General features: G+C 42.4%; 1 protein-coding gene across 6 annotated transcripts in view; it reads right to left on the bottom strand.

The window, feature by feature from the left end:
- Positions 1–15,521, bottom strand: part of DCLK2 (doublecortin like kinase 2) — a 137,935-nt gene that overhangs the window by 56,988 nt on the left and 65,426 nt on the right. For 5 of the 6 annotated variants that reach the window (XR_008390246.1, XR_008390243.1, XR_008390244.1 and 2 more), the window contains exons 3-4: positions 2,946–3,048; positions 96–194 (exon numbers count right to left, since the gene is read on the bottom strand). Coding sequence is in view for 2 of the 6 variants with exons in the window: in XM_053658215.1 (XP_053514190.1) it covers positions 96–194; positions 2,946–3,048 (202 nt within the window). In the remaining 4 variants the exon portion in view is untranslated. The remainder of the gene's footprint in view (positions 1–95; positions 195–2,945; positions 3,049–15,521) is intronic. The other variant, XR_008390245.1, reaches the window with a different exon arrangement.

The following is a 15,521-nucleotide window of genomic DNA, read 5'->3' as shown; positions in this document are numbered from 1 at the left end:
AACAATGGAAAGACTGCAAATTCACAATAATTAAAGGAAACAAAAGGAGAATGGTGTGTTCCTCCTGTGACCATCATTCCTTTTCCATTAACTACCTGAGGCTGGCGATTTGCTGCGTCGAGAGAACCCAGGGCTTTTGGATCCAGAATACTTAGCTGGGGAGCGAGAATAAGACGACTTCAAGACACGACATTCTAGAAAGGAAGGAGAGTGCATTAAGTAGATCTGGGTTTCATACTAGCACACGGAAGGAAGGAAGAGCACATGCGGAAGGAGCTGGCTGCCTAGAACCCTTACCTGGTCATTTCTCTATTACCGCCCCTAAAGTACACCTGAGGCTACACAACTGTGACCTCCCCTCACTGTTCCAGATGGATGCACTCACATATCCTAACCTAAACATGTGCAACTTTTTAAAGACAGTAGCACTGACAGGCAAAGGCTACACTTTCCTTATTCTTCCCAAATCTTTATCACATGTGGAAAGGGTATTTATGAACCCCTTACTATCTTACTGTCTGGCCTTCCAAATTGTGGAGCACAAAAAAAAAACTAGGAAACTAAACAGTACCTTTGGTCTTCGCATAAATAGCCAAATAGCATTTAGAGTATTAGAGCTAATTACAGCTAAAATAAGCAATTCTAATTTGAATAATTAAGAACATGGCTTTTTAAAGTTTTCACAGATTTTGGATGGACTGAGGATTTGACTTTGTCGACTAGGGGACCTTGGTTAGGCTCCGAACCTCCGTGTTTCCCCTGTGAAAATGGAGTAAGAATACAATCTGCTTCGTAGGCTTGTTCCAAGAATTAATCTACATCAAAATACTTCAATTTATGTAGGAAGATTAAAATGCGGATTGGTTTTAATGTATGTCCCAGGGGCAATAAATTAACATGTGAAGTACACTAATCAGGAAAATACACACCAAGGGAGGACAGTTAGCATTTGAAAGACTCTAATCAAAACCCTACACAGAGGGGGCTGCAGTAATTTAAGCTGAATCAGCATTATGGGGGTTACTGAGTATTCCACAGTTGGAAGCAGTGGTGTGTGGATTAGTCAGAAACATCTTGAAGGCACTGCCACTCTTCTGTAAGAGTGGAACAGCCAAACCTATGCAGCCAGTACTTGAACTTCAGACCTGCAGCCTAGGGTTAGGGATCTGAGACAGTCAACACCAGGTGAACTGATTTTAATGGCTCTTCAATGCAAGATATCTCCAGGAACCTAAAAGGACCGAGAGTTGGGACTTGGTGAAGATTACAAACGAGTTACAGGGCTGATTGTTTTAAATGCTGCCTAAGTGTACCTGTGGCAGAATTAAGTCTGAGACCTGCTTTCATTGTAAGGTTTTATGAACAATAACAACAGGAACAACAGCCACAGCACATACTTGTAACTACATACACTTCTGCTTAATGTATATTAACTTGTTTAATCCTCACAGAACCTTAGGAAAAGGCCACTATTATTACCCCCAGGTTGCAGATGGTTAAGGAGTTAGTGATTGGGAGGGAAGCAAGCAGTAGCTCTCACCTGCCTCTGAGGAGCCTTTCCGTAGCCAACAACAAAAAAACTGCTAATGACTCGACTAGCTTAAGGAGGGTTCCAACATGCATGTAAACTGAGTACACAGTCGGTGCTCAATAAATGTTTTGTCACTGCTGTGATCCACATTAACTTTATAATGTAGACCAGATCACTGAATTTCAGTGTATCAACTTTCAAAATGACCAAGACGACATCAAAGAAATACTATGAAATGAACTTGCAGTGAAATCGAGAAATACATAAAATACAGGTGGTATGTAAATGCATGTTTCAATCAACCTTAACCATTCATGACACCACCTGAAATTCTTTAAGGACTTTCCAGTGAGGTTACCAGTTTAAAGCAGAACCAGTCCAACAGACTGTAGGACAGTGCGGACACACTCAAAGAAACTCGGCAGCAGTGAAAAACAGAAAGAACAGGTCAGTGAACCCCCAAGTGCAACACAGATAAACTACTCCAAGGCTACTACTGACTTTGAGTCATGGGAAGAAATTACACAAGGAAGTTGGTGCCACAGAATAGACCTGCTTGAATTTCTAAAAGTTGATGGGTCATGGTATTTATGAGTATTCTGCAATATGTTTCTCTAATTCTGGACTGTCAGAACCACGACAACTGGAAGGGGTCTGCCTTCAGTCTAATCTTGGAAAAACTAACTTTCTTCATTCAGGAAATTAAAGACTGGATTTCTAATATCCCTCCTCTCTGTGAAATGTTGTGTCTGTATGATTTTACCCCATTAAAGATCAAACTGACTTTATTGGTGAAAATAATCACTATTACTATAATAGGTTTAAATTCACTCAAGACAACAGAGTAAGGCAATATTCCCAGAAACAATAACATTTGAAATTACCAGGGTTATTGCTGAATAGTTGAAAACTCCATATACTGGCACAATGAAGAGAAAAAGATTATTCTACCCATTAATGAAAATTGCCTTATTTTTTCTGCATATATAAACAATGCATGTTATTGCCTTTTTAAAGTTGCAAACAAAATAGTACGGTTAAAAGAAGAACCGAGATGATCACTATTAATGATTTTGTTACCCTTCCGTGTATCTCTTTATGGATGTGGAAAATGTACAACTGTAATTGTCCATACAATTAAGGTGGCACAGCCAGCCTGCATTCCGAAAGAAGGTAGGAAATGCATTTCTGAAGCAAAACAATGCAGTAAGAAAGAGAACAAAGTCAATAAAAGTGAGTACTACTTAACTACTGAATCAGGGTTTTTTTTCCCTTTCATTTTATCCTCTACTGCCATGAATTCAGAAAGACTATTGTCAATGCGTCTATTTTCAAAGATGACGTGATGACCACCTGACGCGCACCACGTGACTACACCCTGGCCTCCACTTCCGGGCTACAGATGCGGCCTTACCGCTGTGATCCAGGACAAAGTCGTCTTGGGCATAACGGAATTTTTCAGGTCCACATGCAATAAAAACATCATCATCACCAAAAAAGTCTTGCAGGCAAGTAACCTTAAAAAAAAAAATCACATCCAAGAAATAAATTAGAAACATTAAAAGTGAGATTAAAAGCAATATTAAATACATATTTAAGCCTCACCTGTAATATAGAGCTGGAATAAAAAGTTGTTTACTATCACATTTCTGAGCATTTTACTGTTCACAAAGCACTTCCGCAGAGTGCCCCCTGACCTCACGACAACAGAACGAGCTGCTCGTGGCCTGCACTGACCTTCCCGGTGTGCCCGTGAGGTCAAGGGCAGACACATGGGGGAAAGCAATGTTTTCCAGCTTTCTGGTTAATGGGCAACGACACTGGATTGATGATTGCTGGTGTCTCTGCTGTCAATTTAGTGCCAAATTCTCTGTTCACTGTGGGTTGTCCTTGTAAACACCTACCTGCTCACTTAAAGGAAGCACAGGGGGCTTCTTTTTGGCATGTCCAATTGCTGGCATCACTACTTTTGAGCCTTGGGGTCATCATTAAGTAAAACAAGGGTGACCCAAACACAGCACCAGTCTTTGCAACCTCCAGCCATCACCGCTCCCCGAGTTTCACTCATCACTGCTCTCACAGTGTGGAAGTAAGTGAGGTCATATTGTTCTACTCAGTCTCTCAAAGGCACCAGGGTAACCACACAGCACTAAGGGGCTTCCTTCAGGGACAAGAAGATGGTCCTTCACAGGGCACCCAGGATGGATCCGCTGGCCCTCAAATCCTGCCCTGGCAATTTCTTCTGCGTACTTCTGCCTCGGCCACATCAAGACGACCTTGGGTCCCCAACCTGGACTGTGATGGTGGTTCTTTTTTGTTAAACAACTTTATTGATATAATGCATGTACCATACAATATACTCATTTAAAATTTACAATGTGATGGTTTTGAGTATATTCAGAGTTCTGGAACCATCACAATTTATTTTATCGCATTCTCATCACCTAAAAAACAATCCCATGTCCATTAGCAGTCACTTCCCATGCCTCCCCTCTTCATCCCCAGACACCCATAAAATACTTTCTGTCCATGGATTTCCCTGTCCTGCAAATTTCACATTAATCAAACCATACAATGTATGGCATTTTGCAACTGGCTTCTCTCACTTAGCGTGTTTACAAGTTCACCTATGTTGTAGCACATATCGGCACTTCATTCCTTTCTACGGCTGAATAAATAAATAGTTAAAGGGTACATACATTTCGTTTATCCAGTCCTCAGTCTATGAACATTTGGGACTACCTATTTCATTTTTCCTAGCAGTGGCTCCAAACAGCTGATACTTTTAAAAGTGAGACATCTAATAAAATTCCCAAGGTTTAATATAAGCTAAGCTAACTCTCTCTCGCCAAGGGGAGCCAGGTTGATTTACTACTGTACATACATTCTGGCTTTAATCAAGTACCAACTGCATGCCAGGCCTGAACAGAAGACGGGAAGTACACAGTCTCGCAGTGGAGACAGACAAGAAAATTAATAATTATAGTTTAAAATGTTACGCTAGGAGAATGCTGTGCTTGAACCCCTGTTGTGGGAAAAAGGAAGGACAAAGAAGAACTTAATGAAAATAGCATCCCATAAAAGAAGATATTCAATACCTACAGAATATTTCATATATTTGGACACTTAAATACTTCTGTCTTAAAAAAACATATTTCTTATTCTTTAACTCTGGTGGTCTGTTTGTTCCTTTTTATCATAAAATTTTAAACACATTTAACTTTGAATTACGGGCCATATCACTAAATCTGACTCAGAAAAAAAGATCAATACCATGAATAATGTCTCAAAGTCATTCTTAGCAGGGGTAAGGAAAAGCGACTCAGTTTAGTAGACCTACTGTTTGCTTCTAATCCCTTCTTCCATGCAAGAAGCTCTTCAGGGATAATAGATGTTATTTGGCTTATAGAAGAAAGCCACATAAATGATGGGGAAGTGATATTTCTGCTCAAGTACAAAATTAAAGCAACCAGCAGGATCTAATTGGGAAACATCCAACTGAGAAATAATGTATCTATGCGAGCATATCTAAGCTCTCCAGATGAATGTGGGCCACTAACAACAGTAATTTTTCTGTCCTTCAGTAGACAGATTAATTAGGTCAGGGGGGAAAAGGTGGCAGCCATAATTTCAGTGCTATTGGCAATAGATTGCCACACTCACTTTTCCTTTCCCCGTTCTGTCTCTGCTAAAAGATACAGCAACAGATACAAAGGCTCCAGGTCTAATAAAAACACTCTGCACATACTAGGAGCATAATAAACCCTTTCCTAAAATAAAAAAAAAGAAAAGGGTGGGGTAGAGGACAGAGAAGAGTTGTCTTCCCTGGACACTACATTCTGAACCGCAGACATCTCCATTTCCTGACCCCCTGGTGCTCTTTGGAAATCTTGTATTTCTTTCCCTTTCCAGAGTTATAAAGGAGTTGATGATGACGCAGGCTGGATTTCTCGGAGCTCTTCTTCCTACACAATTCTGAAGCCAATTTTAGTTTCTAAGAAAAGCTTACATATTTATGTTTTAGGAGACTTCTTTTGGAGAAGTGGAGTGCATTCTTCTGAGAAAGAGGGGGGTAAAAAGAAACACTATTTCAAGTGGGTAAATAGCAATGTCTGTTTGGGATTTATTTCTGTTCAAGTTCAGCTTCGAATGTCCTCAAAGGAATCTTCAACAATTATCTCCACACCCTCCAAATCCAGGTGTTCCTTCAAAACTCTGTAATTTGTCCAGCTGAGACACCATCATTGAGGTAACTAACTGCCTGGTTTTATTCCCAGACATCTGTCCAGACTCTGAGCTGCATACACAGATAATAACTGCCTACCTCGGCACTACAACTGTAAGCAGAGTGCATGGCACCTAGCACAGCGGGTTTGTCCAATAAATTTTGGTTGAATTAGAAAATGCCGTGAGTCCACTTCCTGTAGGTAGCCCTCTCTAGAGGCTACTTCTACACTCCTTCTCTGATTTCCTCTGAACCCGTTACCATGCCACGCAATCCTTGTTCTAGGCTTCATGCTGCTGGTTTTCCATGCCAAGGTAATCTATAAACTCCTTGAACGAGGTAGTCAAATCCTATGGCTCATTTACAAGTTATTCGCCAAACACTTGATCAAATTCTGGCTCTAGATACCTTAAAATACTTCCTAAAAACTCATCTTAGATCATGTAAGCCCTTTGGGGAATTAAACTTCTTTCATCATTATTTCAGGCTGATTTGAGAAAAAAATTACCTGTGAAATCTACTACTAGAACATTGCATAGAGAGGACTCAAAGAAACGCGGTTGCTATTCAATCTTCCATTTGGTGCTATTCAGAGACTCGAAGTTGCATTAAATAACAGGCTCCTGAGATACTTTCCAACTGTGTTTTGTGCAAAATTTCTAAGACCCGATCAAAATGCAAAAGAAACATTATTGGAGCTCAGCGAGAGACTAGTTCCAACTGGCAACAGCGTTTCTAAATACAGTCAGGGTCAAAATCTTAGCACCCTTGAAATGTCTATCTCTCAGAACAAAGGCCACATTTTGTAGGAAAAAAATAATGTTGTGATAGATATCAAGAATGTAAAGCACACCTTGGAATTTTTTTACGGATTTTCTTTCATTTTAAGCCTGTGTGTCTGTGTGTGTGAGAGAAAAAGAGACACTGACTGAGAACAAAAGTCCACACACCCTCCTGAAATTAAATGCTTTCACTATTCAGCTTTAAACGGTTGTCTCTACTGAATAGTAAAACAACAAAAAAATCTTTTTCCTATTTTCTAGCTCACTTATAAAGAGGATTTGAATGAGCTCAGAAAGGAAGTCCTGTTAATTGGCTTATATTTAAAACTAAAATTATTATATTGTTTTCTGATGGACCTGCATCCATATCCTTATGGTTTCTTCCTAAGAAATGGTCACATTATAAGTCATAAACTGTCCAAATGGAACTGCTCTTAATTTTGAATCCCCCAAAGGTTTATGCATATAATTTTTCTATCATGTAAATAGAAGTACAGTGTTTTAAGGTATAAAGAAAATCCAAATGACAATTTTAACATACAATAGAGTACAGGCCTAACAGCTGCTGAGCCATTATCTATTTGCTGCTAGCAGGGGATACTTAAAAAAAACAGACTGCCCTTATAGCTACTTGAAAGCTATAAACTCAGCAGACTGACTTCACCGAAACTGACATTATCCCAGACGCCTGCCACTACCACCTTCTTTTTACAACCAGTTCCATCTCTAGAATGTAAGATCTGCTAAAACAGGGAAACCATATCTGAAATAAAGAGAAGGTTAAGTCATTTGGTTCTTCCCAGCTGCTAGAAACAACCACCCCCAAAACAAATTCACAGACCAGTGAGCAGGGGCTGAGATCCTCTCCCCATTTCTCTGCCCTGTTCCCAGAATATAAAAGCATAAATAGCCTGCTTTGTTCCCAGTCAATCTGGCCAGCCTACAGTAAGGGAAGGATCCCTTTCTGCAGCAAAAAGCAAGCTGCTTAGAATAGCAATGCTTTTCAGCTTCCTGTAAAACCATTCAGCCAGGCACTTGCCAACCATCTGGTTGCCATGGAAACAGAACTGAAGCTAAAAGATGGCTGCGCTTACAGTAAAAGGCTTCTTAATTGCATCTACAGACCACTCCCTACATTTGGTTTGCTTCCATCAAAAAATACTGAATCTAGCCTTCCTTTGCCCACTGTAGCCTTTTCACAACAACTATTCAGTAATCAAGACCAATCAGAATTGTGAGAGCAAAGATCTGGTTTCAGGAAATAACCTCTATCAAAACAATAAAAGATCTTGAAAAAGTCATGGATATTCAGCCACCAAATGTGTTCTGGGAGCAGACATAATGGTCACTCTTCTTACAAAGAAAGTGATCTCTACGTTGACCCTCTGCCCCCACGGAGAGCCCCAGGCTTCATTCCAAAGTTCCAAATCTGCTCTAGGGCTTTCCATCAAGGGAGGGAGGCTGGGGCAAAATTGCAGAATTCAGGGGAGGCAGTCAGGAAACCTATTAAGCCAACCACCGTGAGAGTCCCTCTAATTCTACAGAGTCCAGAGCTATTGTTTACAAATGTAGGCCAACGCTCACATTTGTGAGCCTGGGACTCGGTCATCTTCCAGTAATGAACAAAAAAGGAAATCCTAAGGGTTACGAAGGAGACGCCTGACAACTGAAGCAATGGTGACAGTTTTGTAACCCACACTTTTTTCTTCTTCCAACAGGAAGGGAAAGGAAAGCAGCAGGGGATGCCTAACGGTACATTGTACACCGTGAGTCTTGTCTACACAACTTTCACTTAGCACTCCAGGCAACTCTGTGCAGTGGGCCTCATGATTCCCATTTTACACAGAAAGAAAGGAAGGCTCGAAGAGGTTGAGTAAGCAGCCAGTGATGGGGAGCTGAGCCCTGCACTCTGCCTGACTTGGACCTCAGTCTTCACACTTGACCACACACCTAAAGAAGAAAACAGTGTGATTTACAATCTAAAAAAAAAAAAAACACATTAAGACACAGCTTACTGAGATAACTCAGAGAAGATTTTATACTTTCTAAAACCCAAATAACCAGACCATTTTTCCATATCTTACTTTTATGAAGCAAATGAATGACAAGTATGTAAGCATATAGCTAATTTTTTTTAAGGATCAACTTCTAAGCAATGTCATAAGGTCAGTACAAGTTCAGACCGATGTCCCATGCTTTAGGGAATACCAAGTATGTTCTGAAATTGATATCTTCAAACAAATTGGCTAACTCTTCTAAAAACAAATTAAAAGCACAAGTTAGAATCCCATGGTTTTAGAACAGGACTCCATTTGCTGTCGAACTAGAAATTTTAACAGTATAAATATGTATTAATATTATAACCTTTAAGAATTTTAACATACAGGCAAAACCTCCAACACCTTCCAGAAATATATCCCCTGCATACACAAACCCATCACCAGGTTGGTATACACTTTAGCCACCTGTTTAGCATACAGTGCATGCATCCAAACAGCTAAGAGCCTTCCTTGGAATAGAGACTGAGAAGCATCAATGAAGGTGACATGAAGAAAACATCAGTTAATTCTGCACTTGTTCTGCAAAACACCAACCACTCAGCACTATCGGCACAGCATGTTACTATGACCTAATATAGTAGTAGGGTCATTTAGGTTCATAGGAAAATCATCCCTGTATTTTTAAAAATCATGTCCTCTTTTTATGTTTCTTGCATCTTAGTAAAGTTTTTTTCCTCCTCCCTTGCCATCATGCTCTGGATTTTCATCTCTCCTATCAAAAAGATCACCCCAATCACCCTTTGAACAGCCCCTCTGCCCACTTCTACTTTTCTGCACTTAACATCTGGTGGGCTGAAGGAGAGAGATTTTAGCCTAGAAAATTAAGTGTAACACAAGGGTAAACTGGGTGAGGGTTGGAGACTTTGGAAGAAAAGGAAATAAACTTTGGTGCCCGAATTCCACTACTGACAGTTCCCTCTGTATTTCCTAGTTTTAAGACAAGTAGGCTAGATTTTAGTCCAAAAATAAATGGAGGGGGGGAGTTCTGTGCTGCAGAAAACAGATGATTTTGATTTCTCTAGCTGCATCTATTTTCGCATGACAAGAAATCAAAATTTTCATTTTCAAACCAATATAAATCCTGCATGCAAAGCAATGAGTGAAACTCTTTCCGGGGCAGTGTTCTTCATGGAGGAAGGTCTCACCTTCACAGTCAAAGAAATCCTCCGAGTGAGCTGTGTGCCTGCGGCTGGAAGTGGGAAGCACGCCGTCCATCCCAAGTATTTACAGCAAAAGTTTAACAAAATTGAGATTCGCTGAGGCAAAGACCACAGTTAGATTTTTTTTATTCCTGAGGAAAAGGCACCTGTTCCTGAAAGAGCCAAAACTTGCTGCCCTAACCCATGCCTAACTGATTTGCAAGTTGTTAGAGTAAGGACTTCATGTAAAAGAATTCAGAGCGAGAGAGCTTACCACTCTGAAAAATGCAAATGCCCATAGAAGGGCCACGTCTACTGACTGTGTATCTCTACTTACATTTATGTGGAACTTTAGAATGAAGGTAGCAAGATCTTTCTTTGGTTGCCTTTTAAGGTCATTTATATACCAAAGTAATTTAGGACTAAAGAGTACAGCAAATGATGCTCGGTCCCCAGAATTAACTAATATTATTTTATCCTGTTTACCTCAGTTCCCTTTACTCTATGGAAACAAAACATGATACATTAAAATCTCTCTTGATCCTGGCGCCCAGCCCCATTCTCCCCCTCACCCGCCTGCCTGCCCCCCAACCCAGGAAAGCACCACCAAGTGTCTCCGTGGGTTCTTGCAAGCCATGTCTCCAGACCTTTGTTACTGATGAACAGATCCACAAACAACCAGGAATACTGGTTAGTACATTATGAAAATTTTATGTAAGTTCTACTACACTAACGATATCATCCTCAAATTTACTTTTTTCACTCAGTCTTGATTTTGAAAGCTTACCAGGTCCTAGTTTTTCTTACTAACCACCCCCCCACCATTTTTTTAGTTCATTGATCCATTCCTAAAGTTTTTGTTTTTAAAAGATTATCCTTTAACCATTTAACATGATCACTTTGATAAATTGCAAAGATAAATTCTACACACCCTCAATACTTCCAAACTCTTTCAGGTAAATGTGACTTCCTTGGGATGTTCATTTTAGTTTCTATAGTGTAACCAGGACAGTGACTAAGTTCCCAGATGGGAGAAGAATGTGTGAGGCCATCCACCCTTTGCTCCCAGACTTCACTTCCAGACAGGAGACGGGAATGTACAGCAAATGTTCGACATTTAGGTCTGGAGAGCTAAGCATCACTGTTAGTCCCAACAACTGGGTTTCTCAACCTAAAAAAAAGGATAAACTCTGGAAGAAATTTTAAATTACTAAAACTTAAAATTACTCATGATAAGCTTTCAGGGAAAAAAAGTCTGCGAGGTGACTTAAAATCACTACTTCATAGAAACAGCCCCTTTCTGCAGACAAGGCAAAGGAAGATAAAACAAAACCGTATACCAGATTTATTCTGTGCTGCAACACAAGGCAGGTTTTAAAGGCGCAGGAAGCTTCTGTTTCACAGGGAATGCATAAAAGCAGTCCCTCCCTGAAGAATTCCACAAGCCAGGAAACCCTGATGAACTGCACGCACGCAGAATTTCTTATCTTTTTCTAGCATCCAGAGACATGATATTCTTTCAAAGAAACATCTATTTATTTTTTTGTTCTTTTTGCAAATCTCCAGGGGTGTCAATTAGACTGGGACTGGGACCAGTGAGTAAGGGAAGTTGTCTGTAAGCATTTATCATCAAGTTGTATGTCTTGCTCAAGGAGCCAGCTGTCTTAAATAACCATCCCCTCCCTGGGGCCACCGGTCTGGGCAAGAATGCTACTCATGTCAGAAACTCATGTCATGAGATTAGATTTGAATGGAAAAGCAAAGGGAACGTGGTCTCTCGTCTCCAGCTGGGATTGATTATTCCCTTCCCAACAAGGAGGCTGTTATTTAGCCTGGAAAGAGGAGCCTCTTTCCTCCTTGGCTATTTGCCAATCTGTTGTGGCACCTGAATGACCTAGAAAACACCCAGCCTCACCATGGCTTTAAGGCTTCTGGGCCACTCTCCCAGAAGAGGTTTTGGTACATTATTTCTCCATCAGTATGAACAGACGCTACTCTTGGATTCCTGCAGCGTGGTAACGTACCTTAGGAACCTAGACAGGTGGATATGGCCAGATGGAATATCAAGATGGGGGCTGAGGCAGGCCAGTGTGAGCTTGTAGCAGCCTGGGGCAACCATTCAGCACCTGGAGACTGTGCCTCTCTCCCTTTTGTGCTCAGCATCATGCCAAGGTGTGGACACTCAGGAAATATTTATTGAATGAATGAGTGGGTGAGTAGTAGCACAGGGGCAGAGGCCTCCAGATTCAGCTGCTCACAGCATTAGGCTCATAGCGCGGGGTACGGGAGGTGCTTCTACTACCAGCAGATGCGTGGAGACGGCCATGGGGAGCCAGACGGCTTAGGCAGAAAACAGATGTAAGGAGAGGAGGATGACTGTGCGGTGGTAAGGACTGAAACACTAGCAGGATCCCCAGTGTAAGCCCATGTTACCACCACAGGAAACTCCACCCACCTATCTTCTACCACCATGGCTGGTTCGTCTCTAGCAAGTTAAACAACATGAAGGGAATGCTCCCAGTGTACAGGAAGGACATAGATAAACAGGACCCCGTGCATACCTCAGCATCAGGAGCACCACAGACAGGAAGGATATGCAGGGGAACAGGGAGGGGGCTAAGGAGGAAAGGGTTTCTCTGATCCTGAGAGGAAGGACCACGTCCTTCTTACTGAAACATGAAGAAATGCCAAAACGGATTACGGCAGTCATGATACATTCTACACGTGGTGCAACAAATACATAAATGTACCTAATTCACAATGATATGAATTCATTAGTGATTTTTAAAGACCAGCTCTGAAACCTTCACGAATGTGAGGCTTGGGCCAAATGGCCCACGAATTCCACACCACTGGCTGGTGACCAGCCTTGGCAGGGGACCAAGGAGGAGCTTCAGTCTGGTGGAGGACAGCCCTGCCTTTCGTCCCCATTTCTCACGTGTGCTGCCTCAGTCTGGCAGCCTTGAGCCCCAGACCCCCACCACAGGAACCCCCAGCTCTTTCCCCTCCAGCTACAGAAGGACTAGCTCACAGACCAAGAACTGGGTTCCACCTGTCACGTCCCATCTCAGGATGACAGTGAGTGGCGCTGTCTTCAGTCTTCTTCCCTAGCAGTACTAGGAATGTCAACCCCGGTGACTCTCTTTGACTGAGATCCTCCTGGGCTGCGTAATCTCACCAACACAGCAACTTCATGAACAAAGTTTGTGATATATTTCTTAAGTGCCATTTTCACTTAATAAAAAAATATTTCATGCTTTATTCAGAAACACAGTGTTCTGAAATAAGTACACTATTTTTAAAATTTGGGTCCTCCTTCTAAAATGAAGCATTGCCATAAAACAAATAAGAACCAAGGGGGTGGGGAGATAGGTAAAAAAGGTGTCAGTTATAAAACTGGCCAAGGACGTAAAGTACAGAGTAGGGAACACAGTCAACATATTACAATGACTATGTGTGGTGCCAGACAGGGACCGGACCTATCGGGGGTCATTTCATAAGGTATATAAATGTCTAGTCACTATGCTGTCCACCCACAACTAACATAATAAGGTATGTCAACTATAATTTCACATACATTTTTAGAAGTGGCTCACAGTTGCATGAATTTCCAAAGGCAGCCCCAGCTTCTGAGAAACACAGCTGGTCTGGGTGAGGCCAGCAGGCACGGGTTGAAAGAAGTGGACAGGACCATGTTATAAAAAGAGAGGCACTATCTCCTCATTCTTCGTAGGCTGAGACCCCCTTGGGAATATTAAGGCCAATGAGCAACTGCCGTGTGAAGAGGTCGACGAGGAAAGAGACCCCAACACGCGCAGGCCAGGGCAAACAGGAGGCTGGCCTCGCAGAGGGGAAAGTGCTGTGCACAACAAAAGGGCTGGTGGGAAGGACACCCCGAAACTGGCTGTGTGGACAGACACACACATCCGCACCTCTGAGGGCACCCCTGGTGTCCGTGTGAGGGAAGCACTTTTATCTGTGTGGCGCTGACCCCAGGTCCCAGGGCTCATTTCCTGGGCATCGCCGGAGTGCAGTGTATTAGGTCTCACTGCTTTCGAGTCATGTTTTGTTATACCCGCCCCTCTTCTGCCTTCAGTGCAGTGGGATTAATAAAGCGGGAAGATTCATAAGCCTTCCCACTTCAGCAGAGTTCAGCAATCCTTCCCCCTTAAATCAGCAGCATCGTGGTGGGATAAATAATTTGAATGCACTCTCATCACTGCCGTGAGTTGCTCGGGTAACACCCCTGTCCTTTCCTTTTGTTTGAATTGGCTCCGCTGCTTTTCCCCTCCCGACCTCGTCCAGGGCAGCGCTCCCATTGACATTCACGCCACTTCCCTCAGTGCCTGGGTCTGACTGCAGCTGTCGGTTTCCCAGGTCAAGGTTTTTCACACTGCCAGAGAGGACAATGGCAGTCTCGCACTGCTCCAGAAATAGGTCAAGCTCAATTTTTCTCTTTCAGTTCTGCTGCCAAAAGTGTAGGCTTTTCCTTCTGGGGGAAAAAACAACCCACATCCTTCCGGGCAGGCTAAGCACCTAAAAAGAGGTGAAGAGGGCACACTTCTCTCCCTCACAGGGGTGGGGGGAAGCTGCTGGGGCTTCCTCACACGATGCTCAGGAAGAGCCTTTCTTTTTGCTTTTTGTGTCATTATGCTTCCCAGACATTGAGATACCACACTAGACCACAACAAAAGAGGAACTGAAGACGGCATCACACACCACAAAGATTCTTAATGCCTCAAAGTCCAGGGTCGTCTTGTTGAGTTGCTTGGACTTTCCACCCTGCACTACCTGGAGGATGAAGGGCGGAGAGTGGAAGCTACCAGGTCTGCTTCACCCGGTGGCTTGGATTCACCTGCTGATTCACCTGCTGACTCACCTGTCCCTCCCCCTCACTCCCGAATATGCTTATAGTCTTCACTCCTGGCAAAAGCTGTGGAAAGACTTCATAACAAAGAAGAGAGAGAAGAACAGGACATTCTTAAATCCTCAGAAAGTCCATATAATTCAGCACCATCTCTGAATTACTGCATGTAACTAGAAGGGACCGAGCATTCATGCAATGCTGAACTCCACGCTCATCCTATTTTATAGATGTAGAAACAGAAGCTTAGAGGAGATAAGTGAATTCTCCAAGGCACCGATGCGGTGGCAGGGTTAGGAAGGAGCAGGTCCCCTGACTCCTAGGGGCACCTTCTACTTAGCTCCTGTAACAGGAAAAGGAGAGAGGCATACCATAGAGAGATGGAAAAACCAGACGCCTTGAATCCAATGAAGTTTTCTTGTACTGCCAGGCAAAGACAAGAAAATGTCAAGCATCTTTTTTAAAAGGGGGGGGGCACTTGCTAAAGTGAGGAAAGCTGGATTCTAATGCCTGAAGTGTGTTTGGTGACCTCAAGAAAGTTATTGACTATTCTGGTCTCAGTTCTGTCACTGAGAACCAGGGGTTTGGGGTACAGGGTCTGTAGATTCCTTCCGATCACACATGTGTGTGTTTGCACCCATATGTTTGCTGAGATCAGCTCTGTGGTCCTGGCAGCACATTAGACATAAAGGGGGTTTTAAAAAAACATGAAGAAGAGAAAGTCCTTTTATCAAAGAACATTTACATTTCTATTATCTGCTAAGTCAAGCCAGACCTTCAATATGGAACAACAAACAACTCAGACAAATTCTGTTACTGAACACTAACCATGCACAAAGCACAATGCCTGGTATTGGAGAAGTGACAAAAAAATGACAACCTCTTTAAGCAAGAGGCAAGTGAGAAGGGAAATCATTCAA

This window comes from Artibeus jamaicensis, unplaced genomic scaffold, assembly GCF_021234435.1.
Source record: "Artibeus jamaicensis isolate MK-2021 breed Jamaican fruit bat unplaced genomic scaffold, CSHL_Jam_final scaffold_537, whole genome shotgun sequence".
NCBI classification, from domain to species: Eukaryota; Metazoa; Chordata; class Mammalia; order Chiroptera; family Phyllostomidae; genus Artibeus; species Artibeus jamaicensis.
Note: the sequence above shows the minus strand (reverse complement) of the source record. Positions and strands in the feature narration are given on the sequence as shown.